General features: G+C 51.4%; 1 protein-coding gene across 6 annotated transcripts in view; it reads left to right on the top strand.

The window, feature by feature from the left end:
- The window catches only part of UBR4 (ubiquitin protein ligase E3 component n-recognin 4), an 88682-nt gene that overhangs the window by 60035 nt on the left and 4910 nt on the right, over positions 1-23737 (top strand). For all 6 annotated transcript variants that reach the window (XM_077788202.2, XM_085559027.1, XM_077788201.2 and 3 more), the window contains 25 exons: positions 630-720; positions 1107-1191; positions 1334-1461; positions 2154-2283; positions 2755-2912; positions 3392-3501; positions 4031-4172; positions 4852-4933; positions 5830-6003; positions 6418-6539; positions 7625-7822; positions 7953-8033; positions 10201-10288; positions 10674-10801; positions 11168-11275; positions 11949-12068; positions 12726-12916; positions 13220-13393; positions 13853-13952; positions 14746-14964; positions 15204-15317; positions 16391-16533; positions 16799-16924; positions 18189-18383; positions 20499-20723. In XM_077788202.2, the coding sequence (XP_077644328.1) occupies positions 630-720; positions 1107-1191; positions 1334-1461; positions 2154-2283; positions 2755-2912; positions 3392-3501; positions 4031-4172; positions 4852-4933; positions 5830-6003; positions 6418-6539; positions 7625-7822; positions 7953-8033; positions 10201-10288; positions 10674-10801; positions 11168-11275; positions 11949-12068; positions 12726-12916; positions 13220-13393; positions 13853-13952; positions 14746-14964; positions 15204-15317; positions 16391-16533; positions 16799-16924; positions 18189-18383; positions 20499-20723 (3432 nt within the window). The remainder of the gene's footprint in view (positions 1-629; positions 721-1106; positions 1192-1333; positions 1462-2153; positions 2284-2754; positions 2913-3391; positions 3502-4030; positions 4173-4851; positions 4934-5829; positions 6004-6417; positions 6540-7624; positions 7823-7952; positions 8034-10200; positions 10289-10673; positions 10802-11167; positions 11276-11948; positions 12069-12725; positions 12917-13219; positions 13394-13852; positions 13953-14745; positions 14965-15203; positions 15318-16390; positions 16534-16798; positions 16925-18188; positions 18384-20498; positions 20724-23737) is intronic.

Here is a 23737-nt window from a genome sequence, read left to right as displayed (position 1 = left end):
GTTCTGTGTTTGGGACCCTGCAGGTCTTTAGTGCAGAGCTCCAAACTCCACACAGGCTCAGCTGCTGCTCTCCCGTTTTGGGCACACACAACAATTCCCCTCCAGGCCTGGCAATCAAGGACACCTCACTGCCTCAGGCCCCGGGAAATTAAACAAAAGGGAGTTGGGGGGAGTAAACTTGATGTAAATTACTTCATTAGATGAAGCTGGAATTGGAGGATTAACCCCCAATATGCAAATGGACCAAAGTTACCAAAGTGTGAAAACCCGTGAGCCCTGGTCCATTTTTGGGTGTAGCCCCTGCCTGAGATGTACCTGAAGGCCCTTCAGTAAATACAAGCACTTTTTATTCCCTTAATTTTATCTGGCCTCTATTTTTAGGTAGTCCCAAAAAGGCATCAGGAAAGCCCCCTCAGGAAGGGGAAAGCCTCATAGGGGCAGTTACCTTAGAATCACAAAGTGCTCTGGGTTAGAAGGGATCTCAGAGTCCCACCCCTGCCATGGGTGTGTTGTACACCAGAAGTGTTACCCCCTGTGCACTTGTTACCAGCTGAGCTGAAATCCCAGGAGCTTTTGGCATTTAGTACAAGCAGACCATAACAGTGTTGTCTTTTTCTTCCTGGAATCAGAGACAATCCAGAGGCCACACAGCAAATGAATGACTTAATCATTGGGAAGGTTTCTGCAGCTCTGAAAGGACACTGGGCAAATCCAGACTTGGTGAGACACTCCAGTGTTTTCCTGTTTCTTTGTTCTGCCCCTCTGCACTGCTGGTGTATTCTATTCATTGCATCTTCTCTCTTGCGGTCTGTTTGTAAGAAAAAATATTGAGTTTCAATAGGAAGTTACATAAATGTCAGAGTATAGCGCAAAGTTTTATGTACAAGCACATGCTGAAGTTTCCTCAGGCAGTTGGACTACAGTTCCTTGTCTTGGCTTTGCTTGTACTTCTCCAGCAGGTCAAATCACCCCAAGTGGGCATGGGATTAAGTTAATTTAGATCCATGTGTTTTGAACCTGAGTTTATTAAAGCTGAGAAGGCAGAAGGGAATGGGGCACCCCCAACAGCTGGGGCACCCCAAGAGCTGGAGCACTGTGTGTTGCAGGCGAGCAGCCTCCAGTACGAGATGCTGCTGCTGACAGACTCCATCTCCAAGGAGGACAGCTGCTGGGAGCTGCGGCTGCGCTGCGGTGAGTGCCGCCACCCGCCCAAGGACCAGCAAGTGCAGCAGCATTTCCACCTCTAAACCCACTTCAAGTGCTGGCTGGGGCTGTGGAGGTGTGTCCTGCCTGCAGCTCTCACAGGATAATGAGCACCCCTGTCTGCTTTCAGCTCTCAGCCTCTTCCTGATGGCAGTGAACATCAAAACTCCGGTGGTTGTTGAAAACATCACCCTCATGTGCCTGCGCATCCTCCAGAAGCTCATCAAGCCACCTGCTCCAACCAGCAAGAAAAACAAGGTACTGCCCCAGAGGCTGAGCAAAACATTGAGAATTTGCTGATTGAAGTCTGGCACGCTGATCTCAGTGAGGAGCTAGTTTGTGAGGAAGCCAGGACTTGCTTCACCTGGTCACTGTTCCTGGGGAAGCCCAAGCCCTGTGACTCTGGTCTTTGCACACTGCAAATTTCAGATGGCTACTTTCTATTTTTCACTGTTTTTGGTGGCTTTGACCACAACTGTTGAAGGTTTGCTGTTTTCCCCTCAGATCTGAGGCATGGGGAAAGAGCTACTTCAAAGCCACAGCTTGGTTATTTTGGGCAGGCTTTGAGCTTTCAGCAGCTTTGTAGAATCAAGTTCCTAAATTTGAAAGAATCAAGTACTTCTGACTCAGATTTTTAAATACAGAACTATGGTTCTCATTAAAATATATTGGTTGACTGCTGTTAATTTTAGGATTAGATTTGCAGGAGAGAAGGTATTTCTTTGCTTTGATCTGCCTGTCTGATAATCAGACATGGATGTCAGAGATGGGTTTACTGATATTTCAGTAGAATCTGGAATATCTCTTAGTTCACTATTAACAGACACTGTATTATCCTGCTGCTGTCCAAGAGCTGCATTTGCCTCTTCATGGCCCAGTCACCTCAGGAGTTGCTCTTTGGGGGCAGACTGTAGCTTTCTGAAGAATCACAGAGCTTTTTTATTTGTTAGGATGTACCAATGGATGCTCTCACCACTGTGAAGCCTTACAGCAATGAAATCCATGCACAGGCTCAGCTGTGGCTCAAGAGGGACCCCAAGGCATCGTATGAAGCTTGGAAGAAGTGCCTCCCTGCCAGAGGTAACCCCTGTGCCTGTGAGCTGTTGCAGTTCTGTGCAGGAACGTGTGTGTCCCCAGATTTAATAAGGAATGTGCTTCTGTGGAGTTGTGGTGACTTCTCTTCCTTGACATCTGATACCATCCTCACAATTAGAGTTGTAGCACTGACTTCTCCAGGCTGTGTGCCTCAAACCCTAAACAGAAAATGCTCTGTGCCTGAAGAGAATCAGGGACTGTAGAAAATGAAACTTATTTAAATTGTTACCAGCCAGCTGGAAAGCTGATGGAATTCCTTGAGAGAGGCTCTGGGATTTGCATGAGGCTTGGAATTGAGATGGCTCCACACAGGAGTGAAAATGGCAGCAGGAGGAGATGGGAAGCACTCAGCTCCCAGCTGGAGTTTTGCGAGTTCCAGTAGGAAGGCAAAAATACTCTGGCAGTTTGCAGTTCATAGCTGCTGACAGTTCTCTTGGGCTCTGCTCAATATTGCAGGTGCAGATGCCAACGGGAAAACTCCCAGCAAAGCTGAGCTTCACCAGCTCTACTTGTCAGAAAAATACGTCTGGAAGTGGAAGCAGTTCATGAGTCGGCGTGGGAAGAGAACTTGTCCTCTGGATCTGAAGCTGGGGCACAACAATTGGCTGCGCCAGGTAAAGGTGGGAGAGCCCCGGGCAGGGTTCAGTCACACAGGGTGGGTGGTTTGCTGCAGTTCCTCTGCAGGGGTGTCTGGGGAGGCTGGCACTCACTGCCTCTTAATTCCAAGTCAGGTTTGCAGCTGTGCTCCCTTAGAAACGCTGCATCAAATGTTTATTTGGGAGTCTGTGGGTTCTTAAACTCTGAACCTGTGATTGCCACGGTGCTCCTGCCTGGCTGATGAGCTGCACTTCTGAGGGTGCTGGAGCAGATCTTTGCTTCCTGTGTGTGTGGGCTAGCAGGTCCCCCACAGCATGCACTCTCTAAACACTTTGGTGCTGAGCAGAGCAGGAATTGTCACAGAACCAAGTGTTGGGAGAGCAAGAAAACACTGCCACCAGGTCACCCAACAGCCCCCACGTTGTGCCTTCTTGTGAGCTGTCACAAGTTCATCTGTGCCTATGGGTCTGACCTGGCTTTTCCTGCCCCTGCCCAGGTGCTGTTCACTCCTGCCACCCAGGCTGCCAGGCAGGCTGCCTGCACCATCGTGGAGGCCCTGGCCACCATCCCCAGCAGGAAGCAGCAGGTTCTTGATCTCCTCACCAGGTATTCCTGTGCTGCCACACCTGGCAGCTCCACGAGTGTTTGTCTTCAATTCCCATCAGAATCTCTCCTTTCTTGGAGCTTTTCTCACACCTCTCCCTTGTATACCTGCAGTTCAGGGGTCTTTCTGACCTGGATTTTTTAACTTAATTAGCTGGGAGGGTATAGATTTAGTGAGAGTTGGGTTTGCTGCCTGGGAATGAGCTCTTGCAGTCTGTATTTTTTCCAGAAATAAGGATCAGCTGTGTGGCAAACATTTCCCCTGTCTCTTCAATGGCAGAATAATAGGGTGAAGTCTCTTCCAACTTTTGTGACATTAACTTACCCCAGCTCATGCTGATAGCACAGTTAACTCCTTCCTGGGACAGATAACTAATTTAGCAAGCAAGTAATGAATATCGGTGATGGTGTTACCAAGGACAACAGGGAAGATGGATTTCTGGAGGCTTTTTCTTCCTTCTCACAGTGTCCTTAAGCTGGAATTCCTTTTGTATCTGTGAAAGGGTTGTCAGCTTGTGCTCCTCTTTCACAGCTACCTGGATGAGCTGAGCATTGCTGGTGAATGTGCTGCTGAGTACCTGGCCCTGTATCAGAAACTCATCAAACCTGCCCACTGGAAGGTCTACCTGGCAGCCAGAGGGGTTCTGCCCTACATTGGCAGCCTCATCACTAAGGTATGGATTTGTGTGCAGAAAATGACCTCTTGGCTTGGCTATTTTTCCCCTTTGAAATTCCATCCCTTTGTTCAGTGCCCTGTTGCTGACCCAGCCAAGGTTCTCAAGTTCACACTTCAGTGCTGTTACTTTTGAACAGAGGGGCCCACGGGGGGTTTTAGCCCCAGCTGGAGAATTCCTCAGCACTTTAATTAACTGCTCTGGGATTGTAAATATTGCTGCACTGGCTTGGCACCAGGTCGAAGCTGGAAGCTGTTGTGCAGCTCCCAGGCTGGGCTCTGAGAGCCCTTAGGGACAGGGAAGGATCAGGCAATGGTGCTGCCATTGCTGGAGAAATGGGAATTACAGCCTTTGGAGAAGCAGCACTCTGGGTTTGCAGTGTTCAGAGTGGTGTGAGGTTTCTGTGGGGGTCCCTGCTGCACTCCAGAGAGGCAGGTGACACTCTCCATATCAGTGGTGGCTGTGAGTGCTCCTGGAGGGCACTAGAGCCAAGCAGTGGTAGCAGGAAGGTGCAGGGAGAAAACAAGAGGGATTTGTGGCAGTTTTCCTCTTCTTTCCCCTTCCCTCCCCGCTGTTGCAGTTGTGCTTTCTGTGCTGAGTTCTTTGCACCCTGTGTTAGACACCCCCATGGTTGTTGGCATTGCAGGGGCTTGGCTAACAGGCTGTTAATTATTTTCAGGAAATAGCTCGTTTGCTGGCCTTGGAGGAAGCAACACTCAGCACGGATTTGCAGCAGGGATATGCCCTGAAGAGTCTCACAGGTATTCAGTGGGCCTGCAGCAGGTTAGAGCTGGGTGATCATTGTTCTCTAGCAGCCTGTGGCAGAATTTCAGAGAGATCTCACTCAGTGGTGTTGCCATTGTCAGCACTGGATTTTTGGCATCGATTTAGGACTTAATCTCTAAATGGATTTTTCCATATTTTTTGTGGTCAGAAAGAGTTTTTGGCTGAACTGTGGTAACATACCAGGCAAGCTTCATCATTTCACTTTATTACACAGTACAGTCCCTGGCAGCACTGTAAACACTGCTGCTTTATTCCTACCTGTTGTTCCTGCCTCCCTATTCTATAGAAGCTTTTCTTTTATCCTCTAGGGTGTATACACTTTTACAAAAATTTGTTGGAAATGGAAATACCTCATCAACTAGATCATTGTTTTTTGTATCCTCTTTCACATTCTTCAGCCATTAGTGGGTGAATCCATAAAGCCTGGCTTCTTGCAAGAAGCAGCATGTTGATCAGTGTGTCATAGGAAAGAATCCTTGTGTTTGCTGATTCTTTACTTTATTGTAGGAGCGACCAGTTTGGTGATGTCACTGATAAGTCATTTCACATCATCAAAGGTCTTAAAAGTATTACAAGAGGAGCAGTCATCTGCTTTTGGAACAGCTTGTGACAGAAAAATGCCAAAGAGTGCAGAATTTTGTATCAAGCTCACAGGCCCTTTCCTCATTCCAAAACTATTTTTCATATGTTACAATTTACAAGCCAGGCCGAGGCTTTTGCCTCCAACCACTCAGTTCACAGGAGTGAGCTTTAAACCCCAGACTGATGAGAGCTGGAGCAAGCCATTTTTATGATAATGTGCCCTATTTGCTGCTATGAAATTTAGAAATCAAATTCTCTCCCACCTGCCTGAATTTCTGTGGCTTTCTAGGTCTTCTCTCTTCCTTCGTGGAGGTGGAGTCCATCAAAAGGCACTTCAAGAGCCGGCTGGTGGGCACGGTGCTCAATGGCTACCTGTGCCTGAGGAAGCTGGTGGTGCAGAGGACAAAGCTGATTGATGAGACCCAGGACATGCTGCTGGAGATGCTGGAGGACATGACAACAGGTGAAACCACCTCTGTTCCATAAATCCAGCCTTGGGATCAACCAAGATGGAAAAGCAGAACAGCCACACAAAGAGCTTACCTAAATGACTGCTGTAATCAGGGGGGTTTATGGCTTCCAGTATTTTCTGTTGGCACAGAGCAGTTGAATAGCATTCCTAGTCACCTCTTATTTTCCAGGAATCTCAGCCTCCTCATTTTTATGGGGCTATTTTACTGCAGCCCAGCCATGCAGAGGCTTTCCCAGTAACCCTACCAAAAAAATACCTTCTGTCTTTCACAGAGTGGATTCACAAAAGAAGAGAGCCACCAAATTGTGGGACTGGCTGCAGAAGGATTTACTGCCTGTGCTGAGCTATAGTGGAATCTATAAAATTGACTGCAGTGTCCATTTTAAAGCTTCCTTTTCTTGGCAGGCACAGAGTCAGAGACCAAGGCGTTCATGGCTGTGTGCATAGAGACTGCCAAGCGTTACAGCCTGGATGACTACAGGACCCCCGTGTTCATCTTTGAGAGGCTCTGCAGCATCATCTACCCTGTGAGTAGTGAGGGCAGGGTCACACTGCCTCAACAGAGCCTGAATGCTTTGGGAAGGGACTTAAAGATTGTCCAGTCCCACCCTTCCATGATCCCAGGATGCTCTGAGCCCTGGCCAGCCTGGTCTTGGACACTTCCAGGGATCCAGGAGCAGCCACAGCTTCTCTGGGCAATCCATTCCTCCTTGTCCTGCCACTGCAGCTCTTGATGAAAAGTCTTTCCTGTAGTCCCTTCAGACCCTGGAAGGTGTCGTGGGCTCTCCACACAACGTTCTCCTCTCCAGGCTGAACATCCCCAACTCTCCCAGCCTGTCTCCATCGGGGAGGTGCTTCAGTCCCCTGAGCAAGTCTGTGGCCTCCCCTGCACTTGCCCCCACAGTTCCATGTCCTTTTTTTGTTGGGGCTCACAAGAACTGGCTGCAGTGTTCCAGGTGGGGGTCTCATGATAGAGGAGGAGAATCACCACCAGCCACATCTGTCACACTACAACACGAAATAACTCACACATGCACGTTAGATGTAAAAGAGGGAAGAAGAAGAGTAACAAGAGAGAGCTTTATTTTCTGACTCTGCAATATATAGAATCACAGAAGTGACAGTGGATTGAAGGATGAAATTGCCACCTCTCCAACCACACTGGACAAACTAACAGTCTATCAATTCTCTCTACCTACAAAGAAGAATGCAAAACAATCATTTACATGAACATACGTGAGAACTCCAGTAGAAATATGTAAACATCAGAAGACATAAAAAAACTTATAGAAGAACTTTAAAACTCTCAAAAGAACAAGGCAGCACAGATCTAGCAACCCTAGATCTGGTTCCTTTTTCCCAGGAGCAGCAGTGTCTGCAGTCACAATTCACCATTAGGCAGTGTAGACCTGCATCCCATTCGAGGGGGTTCAGGTTTCCTGAGGAATTTGGTTACTCAGTGATCCTGGCCATCCTCTGACTGTGGCATGCAGAGCAGATGCAGCAGTGAGGAAAGGACTGAAGGTTTAGGAACATTCTCCCATAAAAATGCAGGAACGGGAGCATGGTTAGGGGAAAACTTACTCACTCTGTCTCTGCTGCTGCTCTTTAGGAGGAGAATGAAGTCACCGAGTTCTTTGTCACTCTGGAGAAAGATCCCCAGCAGGAAGATTTCCTGCAGGGCAGGATGCCAGGGAATCCCTACAGCAGTAACGAGCCTGGCATCGGGCCTCTCATGAGGGACATCAAGAACAAGATCTGTCAGGACTGTGACCTGGTGGCTCTGCTGGAGGACGACAGCGGGATGGAGGTGAGAATTTCATGAGGCAGGGATTTCTTGCACAGACCCGTGGGATGCTGGTTTGGGGCAGCTGGTGGTTGCTGGGGTGGTGATGTAACAACCTGAGCTTGTTCTTGACTTGTTCTTCTCTCCGTTTCAGCTTTTGGTGAACAACAAGATCATCAGTCTGGATCTGCCTGTGGCTGAGGTCTACAAGAAGGTGTGGTGTCCCACAAACGAGGTGTGTTACCTTTGTACAAGTTAACAGCACAAAGCACCTGTCCTTCTCATCAACAAAAAAAAGGGGAAAAATCAAAATCACACGTGTCAGGATTTATTTCCTGGCATATAATTTATTGGGTGTAACTGCTCAGCAGCTTTTGGTGCTCTGTTAGGACAGATTGTGCATGGCCCTGCAACGTGAGTGATTGCAGAGCAGTGCCCCAGGTGAGCTGTGTCCTGTGCCACACGTGACTCTTCCCAAGGAACAGCGTTCCCTGTGTTCCCTGGGGAGAGCTGAACATTTCACTGCCTTTCAGAGCACATTTCACACTCCATCTGCACACAAAAGTTCTGTGTGTGTGCACACAGGGACACCAGATTGCTCCATCACTCTGTGCTTTGGGGGTGAACCCAAGTTATTTATGCACAGAGCATCCAATGCTTCTCCATATTTGCACTTCTGCTTTCATGTTTTTCATCGAGATCTCAAACACTTGGCAGATTCATCCTTTTTTTTGTTTTTCATAGTGTGTGTTGTGTGTTTTTCACATGAAGAAATGGACCCAGCAATCTTAAGGGTCCAGTCCACCATGTCATACTGAGCTTGTTCCAGAGGTGGATGTGATCCAGAACAAGCTCTTCCCTTCTTTCCCTGTGACCACTAAAACAAACTCCCACTGAGACCATCAGGCTCAAGCTTGCCCACTACAAATATATTTTTAGAGGCACTTGAGATCATAAAACAAGACTGATCTGCCCAGCATTTCTTGGTCATTCCTCATTTCCTCCTGGTCTCAAATCACCTTTAAAACTTCAGTTTCCTGAAGCCATTTGTGGGAGGAATTCAAACAAAGTGCCAGTTAGCAGTGAATGATGATAAAATGGATCTCGTTAAGCTTTATTTCAAGAACAAAGCCTTCAGTACTGCAAAATCAAGCCCAAACCTTGTGACACAGTGATAAATTTTTAGCAAGGTACCAAGGTAGAAAGGGAGATGAGGTGCTGGTGTTAACCTGTGAGTTCTGCTTTGAATTCTGATGGAGTCAGTGGTGGAAATGATCCCCGTGCTGCCCCTGGAGGAGCTGTTCCCGTGCGGCTCTCCCGGGAGGGAAGCAGCTCTGCTGGTGAAAGGCAGAGTTTGCTCAGCATTCCTGTGGATGAACGGCTTTCATCTGTCTTCCTTTGTGAGCACCTCCTGGAGCCGCAGCTCCCGTTCCCTGGGAGCGACAGGCGCACAAGAAACGCAACCTCAGGCCCCTTTTTGTTTCCCTTGTCTCTCAGTGGCTTTTTTTGTTCATCTGCCGCTTTACCAGGGCCCCTGTGGTGTTAATTGCTGGTCGCCAGCGTGGCCTTTGAGCAGATCTTCCCCCCGGGGCTTTCCCTGTGCTTATGTATTTGCTGTGACATTAAGCACTGCTTATTCCACATTAGGCTTAGCACGATCCCTGACAGGTTTTCTCTTGCAAGGTCTCCTGCTCCCAAATCTGGGATTTTTCTTTTCTGCTTTTTATTCAGACCTATGGATTAAAAATGGAAAGTTTTGTGATATGCTGTCAGTATTTCCAGCTGGCAATGCATCTGGAAAAGTGTCCCTTTCTCAGGGTAAAAGCACAGCTTTTTGGCTGTGTCAGTGATGTACTGTCTTACTGAAGGCTCATTAAGTTGCCTTTTACTCCTCTTCCATTTGCCATCACTGGAGATTTTATCTGTTTGAAAGCTTTCATCCAATTAGCCTGTCCTGCTTCATTTCCTGGGCTGTGCCTGTTCCCTGCATTTCCCAGGTATGCTGTGCCATATCCTCAGAGGAGAGGTTGCCATGGAAAGCAGGTGTTCCTCTGCAGATGAACCCATTTTCTGTCTTTCACTGGTGCTAAAGGAAACCTGGAGGAGATGGAAGGAGGAAGAGACTGTTTATTACGAGTCTGTCAATTAATTGGCAGTGCCAAGAAAAGCTGGGCAGACCAAGGGATGAGTTACTGATGTTTTTGCAGGTGGCTCTACTGTTGTTTTTAATTCATCTCAGGAAGGGGAGAATGAGGGAGTGAAAGATTTCCCTGTGCCACCATCATCGGGTGAAACAGCACGAGGGAGAGCTGGGGCTGGGGTGTCTGTACACACTGAAACCAGCACCAGGCGTGTGTACAAGTGCCCCCAGACAGAAAGAATAAAAAGCTCTGCTCTTGCAGGGGGAGCCCATGAGGATCATTTACCGCATGCGGGGGTTACTGGGAGATGCAACGGAGGAATTCATCGAGTCCCTCGACTCCACCACTGGTAATGCATTTGTCTGCTGAAAGCTGGGATTAGATTTGAAATCTGAGGTTTGCTGCAGAGCAATGACATTATTATCCTCACAGCAGTGAGCTTAAAGTTGATTGACGTTGCTTTTGCTGCATTTACCTGCTTCACCTCGAGTGAAGGAGGATTTTAACAGCGCTTTAAAGCTGTGTTTCAGATGTGAGCACTTGCTTGGCATGGGGACCATTCTGCTCAGCCCTTCTTCATATCCCTACTCTTAATTCTTTTTTAATTCAAAACAACTGAAGTGACTGGAATTGCTGGGAAATGTGTGCTGCTCTGCTCTCCATTTCTGCTTCCACTGCTTGAGCATGTCCTGCTGTGGCTGCTCCCGTGCTCACCACCTGTGTCTGTCCTGCAGATGAGGAGGAGGATGAGGAAGAAGTGTATAAGATGGCAGGGGTGATGGCCCCGTGTGGAGGCCTGGAGTGCATGCTCAACAGACTGACTGGCATCAAGGACTTCAAACAGGGCCGGCACCTCTTAACCGTGAGTCTCCCTTTGGGGTCAGGAGTTATGGGGTGGAAAATTCCACAGACGTCCGTGGGGTTTAGACAGTCTTCCTTGAGCTGGAGCAGTTCTTTCCCTCTCCTGTTCTTTTTGGGTAACAATTCCTTACAAAATTGAAATGTCTAGAACCTGAGGAGTTGGTAAGACTAAATTCTCTCTTGCTGGAGGAATTGTTTTCTGCCTTATCTGAAAACCAGAGCTGTGCTATGTAAAAATCTGGGGCGTACTGTATCCCAGCAGCCTGGAGAGCAGGTATATTATTGTATTAATCTATTACTTTAGTTTCAGCAAATTCCCCCCCTCATTGTGAAGGTCCCACAGAGAATCCCTTTGCTGTATTTGCAGGTGCTGTTAAAACTCTTCAGTTACTGTGTGAAGGTGAAAATAAACCGGCAGCAGCTGGTCAAGCCAGAGATGAACACTTTGAATGTCATGCTGGGGACTCTCAACTTGGTAAGGCCAGCCTTGACTTCCAGAAGTGTTTTTTCCATAGATTCCAATGAATTTAAGCTATTTCTGACTGCCCTGCTGCCTCGTGACAACTACTGGAGATGGGAAATATTGCTGTGCTGGCACTGCAAATTATCCTTTGGACATTTCTTATCTTTTATGGCTGGGGGTGTGGGGGGTAGTTAAACCAGGTGATGTTCCAGGGTCTGCTTCCACCTCAAACCAGTGACTGCTGGTGTTCCAGTGCCTCTTCCCACCTCAGACCAGTGACTGCTGGTGTTCCAGTGCCTCTTCCCACCTCAAACCAGTGACTGCTGGTGTTCCAGTGCCTCTTCCCACCTCAAACCAGTGACTGCTGGTGTTCCAGTGCCTCTTCCCACCTCAAACCAGTGACTGCTGGTGTTCCAGTGCCTCTTCCCACCTCAAACCAGTGACTGCTGGTGTTCCAGTGCCTCTTCCTGCATCAGACCAGTGACTGCTGGTGTTCCAGTGCCTCTTCCCACCTCAAACCAGTGACTGCTGGTGTTCCAGGGTCTGCTCCCATTTCAAACCAGTGACTGCTGGTGTTCCAGTGCCTCTTCCTGCATCAGACCAGTGACTGCTGGTGTTCCCCTGAGTGCTCCCACCTCAAACCAGTTCCTGCTGCTGTTCTCCCGAGCGCTCCCATGTCTTGCAGGCTCTGGTGGCTGAGCAGGAGAGCAAGGACAGCGGGGGAGCAGCAGTGGCAGAGCAGGTGCTCAGCATCATGGAGATCATTCTGGATGAATCCAACGCGGAACCGCTGAGCGAGGACAAGGTGAGTGCCCACAGCTCCTTTCCCTGGGATTCGAGGCTTGCACAGCCCTGCCCACAGGGATGCTGGGCTCCAGGAGTTGGAGGGGAGTGCTGCTGGAGTCTGACCCTCATTACACTTCTGGCAGGTCTTAGCAGGCCTTGGGGAAGGGCTCAAGGAGAGCCCTGAACCAAAAGCACTGCGAGGCTGTGTCAGGATGAGTCTTGCACGGTTGGGTGAGGGTTGTTAGGCACTGCTTGGATCCTTTCCTGCCTGCTTTGGGCCACAGGCCAGGGAGAGACAAGAAAAGACACAGCTTGGCCTTGTTTTTTGGAGTGTTTTTGTATGTGTTGAAAACATGATTGATTTTCCAGCTAATTGAGAATAAAACTGTATCTCAGCTAGACTGAGAACAAGAAGAGCTTCTCACTCATCTTTTGTAGCTGTGGGTGGACAGGAATCTGGTTGAAATTATTAGGCTTTTGGCTAGAAAATGCTTTAACAGTACATGGAATAAGCCAAGTGTCAGCTAGAGGGGTTGGTGCAGCCATTCCACAAGACCGAGTTTTATTTTTATCAGGGACTACCCCTTCACAACTGGAGTAGTCCACCAGCTCCCAGGGTGAGATTTATCTTGTTAATTAATTGCTGACTATAAATCCTGCTGCTCTTCCTTCACAGGGCAACCTCCTCCTCACGGGGGACAAGGACCAGCTGGTGATGCTGCTGGACCAGATCAACAGCACCTTTGTGCGCTCCAACCTGAGCGTGCTGCAGGGGCTGCTGCGCATCATCCCCTACCTGTCCTTCGGGGAGGTGGAGAAGATGCAGATCCTGGTGGATCGCTTCAAGCCCTACTGTAACTTCGATAAGTACGTTGGCACAGTTCAGCTGAAAGCACCTGAATTCAGTTCTACTGACACGCCTCTGCCTTCATTTCCTCATGGGTTCCACTCCAGTCTAATGCCAGGCTTCAGCTTCATTTCCTCTTTCACTTCTAAGCCATTTTTGAAAGAAATGTGTGACGTCTAGCTTGAGAAATAGGTCTTCAGAGAGTATTTTGAGGTGACAGGGGCCTGAGTAACTTCTGAGTCTCTGAGCTGGACAGGTACATAATTCAGTGATAATATCAGTGAAAATTACAGGCAGAGTTACTGTTTCTTCTCTTTGTTCAGGTATGATGAGGAGCACAGTGGAGATGATAAAGTTTTCCTGGATTGCTTCTGTAAAATAGCAGCAGGAATAAAGAACAACAGCAATGGTCATCAGCTGAAAGATCTCATCCTGCAGAAGGGGATTACACAGAATGCCCTGGATTATATGAAAAAGCACATTCCAAGTGCAAAGAAGTAAGAATCACTGTTTAATGTGTGTGACTGTCCTGAACGTCCTCCTCATCCCATCACCACAGTCTCCCAAAAAATCCATGAACAAGTGCCCATTCAGGAGCATTCAGAGCTGTGATGCAGAGGTCTGGTGAGGCAGTGCACGTATGGCGATGAGCTAAAACCCCTGAAATCTTCCCATTTGATACCCGTCCAAGCTGATTCCTTGGATATCTCAATCCTTGCGTTTCCTGCCCATTCCTTCCTGTTGCACAGCAACAGAGTTTTTGCTGTTGGTAGCCAACTCATGAGCACAAATCCCCAGGCTCAGAGTTGGCACTGTGGCTGTGCACAGCATGGAAGTGGGAGTGTGACCGTCCCTTCATTAATGAGCTGAGGAGGGACACGGGGGAGGGAGTGTTCCTGGAGCCTGCTGCTGTCTGGGACACTCCCCTCAGCTGCTGCCTTTTGTCTTCCCTGCAGTTTGGATGCAGACATATGGAAGAGGTTCTTATCTCGACCTGCACTTCCTTTTATCCTGCGCCTGCTCCGAGGCCTCGCGACGCAGCACCCTGCAACACAGGTGAGCCAGGGGCACGTGCCTGCACTGTCTCTGCTCTGGGGCTGCAGCTCAGGAGCAATTCCTCTAAGAGTTGGTTCTACACTGATTTTTGTTGGGTTTTGTTTTGCCATCCTCGCCATCGTTGGAACAGTTTTGCTCACAACTTCTCTCTGCTGGAAGGTGTTGGTTCTAGTCTAAAGGGAATTGTCTTTGGGGGATAAAGCAGAGAGAAAATGCAGTTCTCCTGAGCTTGCTTACCTGTTATAAGAATGTGAAAGCCCATCGGGAATCTCAAAGTAGGCGTAGGTGTGGAAGCTGTTCAGGTATTCCCTGGGCAAGTTCTGCCTTTGCAGAGCTTCCTCTGAGTTTTGTGTGTCACATAACAAGACTTCGTGTCCTTGTCTTGATGCCTTGAGCCTCTGCTCAGCAGCTTCAGGCATCATCTGGAAAAGTCAGAGATTCTGACTTGAATATTTCCTCCTGCTGTGTGGTGTGAGATTGACACACCATTGTGAAGACAAGATAATTATTGATAAGCTACTCAGGACATGATTGTTGGTGTTTGAAGGCATCAATACAATGTCTTACCACAAAATAAATGTTTTATGCTACATCCCCATCTGAGCTGATAATGACCAGTAGAGAGGCAAATTGCCCCAGACTTACACACAGTTTTTAGGGCCCGGGAGCATTAAGAAAGGAAGGAACACTTGCAGCTCAGTGCTCTGCCCAGCTGCCCCTGTGGGATTGGAGGGGACAGTCACTGTCCCCAGTTCCCTTTTCCTGAGCAGTGCTGTGTTCCCATCCCCTCCAGGTGCTAATAGGAACAGACTCCATCACCAACCTGCACAAACTGGAGCAGGTGTCGAGTGACGAAGGCATTGGGACGTTGGCAGAGAACCTCCTGGAGGCTCTGAGGGAGCACCCAGAGGTGAACAAGAAGATCGACGCCGCGCGGAAGGAGACGCGCGCCGAGAAGAAGAGGATGGCCATGGCCATGAGGCAGAAGGCCCTGGGCACCCTGGGCATGACGGTAATGGCTGGGTGCTCTGCTCATTCAGGGGCTTTTCTTCCTGCCTTGCTCCAACTGCCTCAGCAGGAAGTGTGTGAAGTGATTCATTGATGGATATTGCAGAGCTGCAGCCCCTGGTTTGCCTGGTGCTGCCAGGGGGGAACACAGCTGCTGGGAGATGGGATGGGCATTCCAGTGCCTGGTGGGCATGCTGTGGTTTGTCATTCTTTTTAACCTGCCTGAGCTTTTCTCTCTTCCAGACAAATGAGAAGGGCCAGGTGGTGACCAAGACTGCGCTGCTTAAACAGATGGAGGAGCTGATAGAGGAGCCAGGACTGACCTGCTGCATCTGCCGGGAGGGATACAAGTTCCAGGTAATGGGAGCTGAAAGTTCCAGGTAGTGGGAGCTGAAAGTTCAGATCATGGGAGCTAACAGTTCCATGTCATGGAAGCTAGAAGTTTAGGTCATGGGAGGTAAAAGTTCTGCACAGGGGGAGCTAAGAGTTCCAGGTAGTGGGAGCTAAGAGTTCCAGGTAGTCGTGATGGGAAATTGAAATTCCAGGTGAAGGGAGACCCATTTTCAGAGGCCTCTCAGTTCCTAAGGGGACTTGCCAGTATCTGGTTGCACAAATGCTGGCACTGGAGGATCAGGAAGTCTCAGGGTTGTTTCTTAAGATCAGTAATTCCAGAGGTGGCTGGGAAATGAAGGTGTATTTTCAGTGAAAGCTGGAAAAGCACAGGATCAGTTTAAGTTTGAGGTCAGGACTAGGAGAGGTTCAATTCAGTGTGGTGTGCAGAGAGCAGGGGATGTGCCCTGTGGCAGAGCTGAGTGCCTGCTAAGGCAGCAGTGCTGTGCAGAGAGCAGGAGTGCCCTGTGGCAGAGCTGAGTGCTTTCCAAGGCAGCAGTGCTGTGCAGAGAGCAGATGTGCCCTGTGGCAGAGCTGAGTGCCTGCTAAGGCAGCAGTGCTGTGCAGAGAGCAGGAGTGCCCTGTGGCAGAGCTGAGTGCTTTCCAAGGCAGCAGTGCTGTGCAGAGAGCAGGAGTGCCCTGTGGCAGAGCTGAGTGCCTGCTAAGGCAGCAGTGCTGTGCAGAGAGCAGATGTGCCCTGTGGCAGAGCTGAGTGCTTTCCAAGGCAGCAGTGCTGTGCAGAGAGCAGGAGATGTGCCCTGTGGCAGAGCTGAGTGCTTTCCAAGGCAGCAGTGCTCTGCAGAGAGCAGATGTGCCCTGTGGCAGAGCTGAGTGCCTGCTAAGGCAGCAGTGCTGTGCAGAGAGCAGATGTGCCCTGTGGCAGAGCTGAGTGCTTTCCAAGGCAGCAGTGCTGTGCAGAGAGCAGGAGATGTGCCCTGTGGCAGAGCTGAGTGCTTTCCAAGGCAGCAGTGCTGTGCAGAGAGCAGGAGTGCCCTGTGGCAGAGCTGAGTGCCTGCTAAGGCTGCTGTGTGTCCTTGCAGCCCACCAAGGTGCTGGGGATTTACACCTTCACCAAGCGCGTGGCGCTCGAGGAGTTTGAGAACAAGCCCCGCAAGCAGCAGGGCTACAGCACCGTGTCCCACTTCAACATCGTGCACTACGACTGCCACCTGGCAGCTGTCAGGTACGTGCTGCCACAGCCCCACAGCCCCACAGTGGGGCTGGAGGCCTTTTCAGGTGCTTTGGGGTCACCCTGGAACTCGGGCTGGGTTGTTGATCACTTTGCAGAGCTTCTCCATCAGGGTCTGCTTTAACACTGCTCAGACCTGGACTCTGCCAAGTCCAGCACGGAGAGAAGCTGTGAAATTGTCATTTTTGGAGTTGTTTTTTCCTTAGACAAAAGCTTGCATCCTCCTGACTTGCCTGGTGTGCTGTGTCTCTCCGTGCAGACTCGCTCGGGGCCGCGAGGAGTGGGAGAGCGCAGCCCTGCAAAATGCCAACACCAAGTGCAATGGGCTCCTGCCAGTGTGGGGGCCCCACGTGCCAGAGTCTGCTTTTGCCACGTGCTTGGCACGGTGAGTACAGGCAGGTTCTTCCCCGGCTGGTTGCATCTGGGTGAGTCAGATCCTTGCCACACATTTCCCTGAAATCTTGGGATCAGAGGTGGTGCATCTGAATCTTGGGAAATCTGAGCTATGTCAGGTTCTACCAGCAAGAGTGAATCTCCAAAAAAAGTACAGCTGTCTGTTTGCTTTGTGGCTTCATGTAAATAATTTCAGAGCCTCCTTAGCCTCCAGTCACTGCTGAAGATGCAGTGTTGATTCATTTGTGGCCCAGTGAGCTCCTATTGTACAAAAGAAATCTCCTGACACCACTGGATTCCCTGGTGTAGATTTCCAGAGTTCTCTTGGGTGGTACTGAGGTATATGAGCACCTGTCTGGAGCAGATGGAGATGCTGGTGTCAGGATTCTGGTTTACCTTCTGGTGGGCTTGTAATGTCACCTTAGAAATTTTGAGCCTGACAGAAGGTAGGTGTAGATTAGATATTGGGAAGAAAGTCTTCCCTGTGAAGGCGTGTGCACTGGCACAAGATGCCTGGAGAAGTTATGGATGCCCCATCCCTGGAGGTGTCCAAGGCCAGGCTGGGTGGGGCTTGGAGCAACCTGGGATAGTGGAAGGTGTCCCTGCCCATGGCAGGGGTTGGGACTGGATAATCTTTAACGTCCCTCCCAGCCCTAACCATTGTGAGATTCTGTGGAATCAAGAGTGATGACATCCTGGAACCATTTCAGCCAGGGAGCTGTATCCCAGGTCCTGGGCATGGGAAAACAGTATTGATGGGTGGACAGCTATCTGCAGATGGAATTGGATTTGCCAGAGTGAGCTGACAGCCTCCCTTTGGGGAGGTTAATCCAAGGTAGCAGGGGCTCCCGTCGTGTAGCTGTTCTTTGTTAAAGCTTCTCTGTGCCATCCTTGCTGGGCTCCTGGGCTGTGCTGTGGCAGGAGGAGCTGTGTGCAAGCTCGATGTCACTGTCGAGGCAGGATGGGAATGGATAGATTCTGACTCAGAAGGCTGTGAGAGTGAAACTCTAATTTATTCAAAATACACCGCTCTTTTATACAGAGCTCTGTGAGGACCAACTCCATTGGTTCTGAAGTGAAAACAACTCACAGCATTGGTGTACAGTGATAGACCTTAACTATAAACAATGTGAACAACAAGAGAGATAAAGAATTATTTACATTTTTCTCCAGCTCTTTCCCAGGCCTCTGCCTGGCTAGAAGCTCTCAGTTTCTCCCTTTGAATCTGAGAGCCACAGCTCCCTGCTGTTTTGCAGCCACAACACGTACCTCCAGGAGTGCACGGGGCAGCGGGAGCCCACGTACCAGCTGAACGTGCACGACATCAAGCTGCTGTTCCTGCGCTTCGCCATGGAGCAGTCGTTCAGCATCGACACGGGCGGCGGCGGCCGCGAGAGCAACATCCACCTCATCCCCTACATCATCCACACCGTGCTCTACGTGCTCAACACGTCAGTGCCACCCCCTGCCCCCACAGCTCTGGGTTGAAATCGCACAAAGTTTTGGGAGGGTTGCACATCCTGAGTGGGTTGTTAAGGATTTGCATTGTTGGGAGCGAAGCCTGGACATGCTGGATAACAGGGAACCTATTGAGTAAAAGCAATCGGGAATTAGCTTCTCTTTCCATTCTAGATGTAATTATTACCTCTGGGGTGAGCAGCAGGGTTATTACATTAAAGAAACTCTGCCAGCTTAATTTTCTCCTGAGCAGGCAGAAGAGACACTGTGGTGAAATAATTGTTGCTTGAAAACTTAACCCTGATATCATTTTATTCAGTGTTCAAATAACACAGGTTTGTTGCCAGATATGACATCCTGGAGGAAGGTTCAGGTCCATCAGATTTTCCTGATATTTTTAATTTTTTCGGGGGAATTACCATTATTATTTTTACCAATAAACAGCAGTGCTTTGGCACTGCACTGAGGCCACATCCATAGGCACCCAAATGCTTTGGAATGCATGAGCTGGTCTGATCCTGCAAAAACGGGGTGCCCATGTATATCTTCTATTTGAGGAGTTAGCTATTAGTAAGTAGTATTAATTAGATGAGGGTATAAATTAAAATACACACCAAGGTCACTCCAAATGGAGTGCAGTGAAATCCCTCTCACTTTCCCGCCTGGAACTAATCAAGGTTTTGGCTGTAATACAATTTGTCTTTTGTTTTTAATATCTATCTCCAGATCCTGTGCTATTGTTTTCCCAGTCCTTTGGGAGACAAATAAATTGAAGTATTTGTTTCATCTTGTTAGGCTGCTGTTGGCACCACAGAGCCCAGAACCCGCTGGGCAGACGTGGAAAAAGGCCTTCTGTACTTCCCAGACAGAATTTTTAATATTAAATGGAGAAAATAAAGAGCTACTGCTCGGCTCCCAGCTGCATCTTCTAGCAGATGAAAAGGTCACACAACCCTGACAGCTTCATCTGCTGGGATGCTGCTTGATGCCTGCCAGGGAGGGTTTATCTCAATTTAGAATCACAGGTCTCACCTGGCTGGCAGCCTCTGCCTGGTGAAGTAGAGCCACAGGTGTGGCCAAGTGTGATGCAGCTTCCCAAAGTCTCTGTGACACGTGCTTTGCACTGTCAGTTCTGGGTGTCAGCACTCCTGGGACTCTGGAGCTCTGGGGGAAAGGAGGAACACGATAAAATATTTATATAAGCTTGCAGAAAAGTCTTTTGGGTTTGAATTTGGCCTATCTTCCCAGGGGTTGTTTTTGCAGTAGAGGAATTGTATGAATGGATCCAGGTGTGGCTGCAGGAGCTGCAGTGGCTGTGTGGTGTCCCATGGGAGTTGGCACTACTCCAGTGCCTGGCCTGGCTGGCCTGGTCCCATCTTTTTCTCAAAAAAAGGGAAAAATACCTCTACAGTGGTGTTATCTTCCACTGGGACAATGGCAGCTGCCTGGCAAACCTCTAGTGCCACCCACAACTCCAAGGAAAATGTGTTTCCTTACTGGGAGCTGGTCCTCAACCAGGGATAAATTTGGGAAAAGCTGGTGGTGCCCATGGGGGAAAATCCTTAACCAGGGATGAATTTGGGGGAAGCTGGTGGTGCCCATGGGGGCAAACCCTCAACCAGGGGAAGAATTTGGGAAAAGCTGGTGGTGCCCATGGGGGCAAACCCTCAGGCAGGGATGAATTTAAGAAAAGCTGGTGGTGACCACTGGGGGCAAATCCTCAACGAGGAGATGAATTTAAGAAAAGCTGGTGGTGCCCATGGGGGCAAACCCTCAGGCAGGGATGAATTTAAGAAAAGCTGGTGGTGCACACTGGGGGCAAATCCTTAACCAGGGGTGGGTCTGGGGGAAGCTGGTGGTGCCCATGGGGGCACGCCCTCAGGCAGGGGTGGGTCTGGGGAAGCTGGTGGTGCCCATGGGGGCACGCCCTCAGGCAGGGGTGGGTCTGGGGAAGCTGGTGGTGCCCATGGGGGCACGCCCTCAGGCAGGGGTGGGTCTGGGGAAGCTGGCTGGCTGGGCAGGGGCAGGGGCAGCACCCCAGAGCTGCTGGGGAGCAGAGGCTGAGCCCCTGGAGCCAGAGCAGCCTCTGAGCTTTCCTTGTCCTGCAGAACACGGGCGACCTCGCGGGAGGAGAAGAACCTGCAGAGCTTCCTGGAGCAGCCCCGGGAGAAGTGGGTGGAGAGCGCCTTCGAGGTGGACGGGCCCCACTACTACACCGTGCTGGCCCTGCACGTCTGTCCCCCGGAGAGGTGGCGGGCCATCCGCGGGGACATCCTGCGCCGCCTCCTCGTCACCTCCCACGCCCGCGTGGTGTCCCCCGGAGGGGCCAGCAGGTCAGTCCCCTGCCCTGGCTGGGCACTGGGAGCCCCACGGGTCACTGGCACAGAGCCACCCCTGTCACTGTCACAGAGTCACTCGTGTCACTGTCACAGAGCCACCCCTGTCACTGGCACAGAGCCACTCGTGTCACTGTCATAGAGCCACCCCTGTCACTGTCACAGAGCCACCCGTGTCACTGGCACAGAGCCACCCCTGTCACTGTCACAGAGCCACTTGTGTTACCATCACAGAGCCACTTGTGTCACTGTCACAGAGCCACCCCTGTCACTGTCATAGAGACACCCTGTCACTGTCACAGAGCCACCCCTGTCACTGTCACACCTGCTCATGTCACTGTCACAGAGCCACTTGTGTCACTGTCACAGAGCCACCCCTGTCACTGTCACACCTGCTCATGTCACTGTCACAGAGCCACTCGTGTCACTGTCACAGAGCCACTTGTGTCACTGTCACAGAGCCACCCCTGTCACTGTGACTGTCACAGAGCCACCCTGTCACTGTCACAGAGCCACTCGTGTCACTGTCACAGAGCCACCCCTGTCACTGTGACTGTCACAGAGCCACCCCTGTCACTGTCACAGAGCCACTCGTGTCACTGTCACAGAGTTGTTTGTATCACTGTCACAGAGACACCCTGTCACTGTCACAGAGCCACCCCTGTCACTGTGACTGTCACAGAGCCACTCGTGTCACTGTCACAGAGTTGTTTGTGTCACTGTCACAGAGACACCCTGTCACTGTCACAGAGACACCCTGTCACTGTCACAGAGCCACTTGCATGTGTAGTTTACACCTGGTGTTAAGCCCTTGAGTAACCTTTGCACTCGGTGTTGAGGAGCTGCAGAATCCCAGCCTGGGTTGGGTGGGGAGGGACCCTGAGCCCCTCCAGTGCCACCCCTGTCATGGCAGGGACACCCCCCGGGTCCAGGGACACCCCCAAGCCCAGGGACACCCCCACAGCCCAGGGACACCCCCAGGCCCAGGGACACCCCCACAGCCCAGGGACACCCCCACAGAGCCCAGGGACACCCCCACAGCCCAGGGACACCCCCACAGAGCCCAGGGACACCCCAGAGCCCAGGGACACCCCCAGGCCCAGGGACACCCCCAGATCCCAGGGACACCCCCAGATCCCAGGGACACCCCCACAGCCCAGGGACACCCCCACAGAGCCCAGGGACACCCCCAGAGCCCAGGGACACCCCCAGGCCCAGGGACACCCCCAGGCCCAGGTTGCTCCAAGCCCTGCGTGGCTGCAGCTGCCCCAGGGCTGGCGTGAGCAGGAACATTTCATTCTGGGTGCTCCCTGGAGTGGATCAATGAGCTGATCCATGGGAACGATCGATGCTTTTCCTTCTTCCTCCCCCACCCCAGCACTGAGCCAGGAGCTGTCCCTGAGCTCTGCCTCACTCCCTGCTTGCCTCCCTAAAGAAGCTCGTTCTGGGCCCTTGTGATCAGTGCTCCAGCCTCCCTCAAATAGAAAAATAGAAATAGAAGTCAAATGCCATTGCTTTTTGAAAATTAAAAAATCAATAGCAGCTGTCAGGCACTTGAAGCACAAGAATAAGTGGCTGTGCCTGCCTGACAAAGGCACAATATTTCCAGAGAGGGAAAGGGAATTCCAGTTTCTGAAAGGACGATTTGAAATAGCTGTCATAATTAGGAATCAATTCATTATTATTCTAAGTCGCCTTAAAGGGCATTTTTATGCTGATGACATTAATTAGGTGTTTGATAAAGTCATTACATTGGAGTTGCACAAACCCAGCGTGAACCATGCTCTTGGAAAAGGCAGAGAGCCCTGAAAGGGGCTCCTGCTCTGCTCCCAGTGCTGCTCCCAGGCTCCCCTGGCTCCTGTTCCTGCAGCCTGCCTGGCTCCGGGGCTCTGCCAGCTCCAGAGGCTCAGGGGTGAGCTCTGCCCGTGGGCTGGCACAGCTGAGCTCAGGCTGGCACAGCTGAGCCTGGGCTGGCAGAGCTGAGCCTGGGCTGGCAGAGCTGAGCTCAGGCTGGCAGAGCTGAGCCTGGGCTGGCACAGCTGAGCCTGGGCTGGCAGAGCTGAGCCCGGGCTGGGCTGGCAGAGCTGAGCTCAGGCTGGGCTGGCAGAGCTGAGCTCAGACTGGGCTGGCAGAGCTGAGCCCAGGTTGGGCTGGCAGAGCTGAGCTCAGGCTGGCAGAGCTGAGCCTGGGCTGGCAGAGCTGAGCTCAGGCTGGGCTGGCACAGCTGAGCCTGGGCTGGCAGAGCTGAGCCTGGGCTGGCACAGCTGAGCTCAGGCTGGGCTGGCAGAGCTGAGCCTGGGCTGGCAGAGCTGAGCCTGGGCTGGCAGAGCTGAGCTCAGGCCGGGCTGGCAGAGCTGAGCTCAGGCTGGGCTGGCACAGCTGAGCCCAGGCCGGGCTGGCAGAGCTGAGCTCAGGCTGGGCTGGCAGAGCTGAGCCCGGGCTGGGCTGGCAGAGCTGAGCCCAGGCTGGGCTGGCAGAGCTGAGCCCGGGCTGGGCTGGCAGAGCTGAGCCCGGGCTGGGCTGGCACAGCTGAGCTCAGGCTGGGCTGGCAGAGCTGAGCCTGGGCTGGCAGAGCTGAGCTCAGGCTGGGCTGGCAGAGCTGAGCCTGGGCTGGCAGAGCTGAGCCTGGGCTGGCAGAGCTGAGCTCAGGCTGGCAGAGCTGAGCTCAGGCTGGCAGAGCTGAGCTCAGGCTGGGCTGGCAGAGCTGAGCTCAGGCTGGGCTGGCAGAGCTGAGCCTGGGCTGGGCTGGCAGAGCTGAGCCCGGGCTGGGCTGGCACAGCTGAGCCCAGGCTGGGCTGGCAGAGCTGAGCTCAGGCTGGGCTGGCAGAGCTGAGCCCAGGCTGGGCTGGCAGAGCTGAGCCCAGGCTGGGCTGGCAGAGCTGAGCCCGGGCTGGGCTGGCAGAGCTGAGCTCAGGCTGGCAGAGCTGAGCCTGGGCTGGCAGAGCTGAGCCCGGGCTGGGCTGGCAGAGCTGAGCTCAGGCTGGGCTGGCAGAGCTGAGCCCAGGCTGGCA

Source organism: Lonchura striata, chromosome 21 (assembly GCF_050655825.1).
Source record: "Lonchura striata isolate lonStrDom1 chromosome 21, ASM5065582v1, whole genome shotgun sequence".
NCBI classification, from domain to species: Eukaryota; Metazoa; Chordata; class Aves; order Passeriformes; family Estrildidae; genus Lonchura; species Lonchura striata.
The sequence above is the reverse complement of the archived record's forward strand: the minus strand, read 5'-3'. Positions and strand labels throughout refer to the sequence as shown.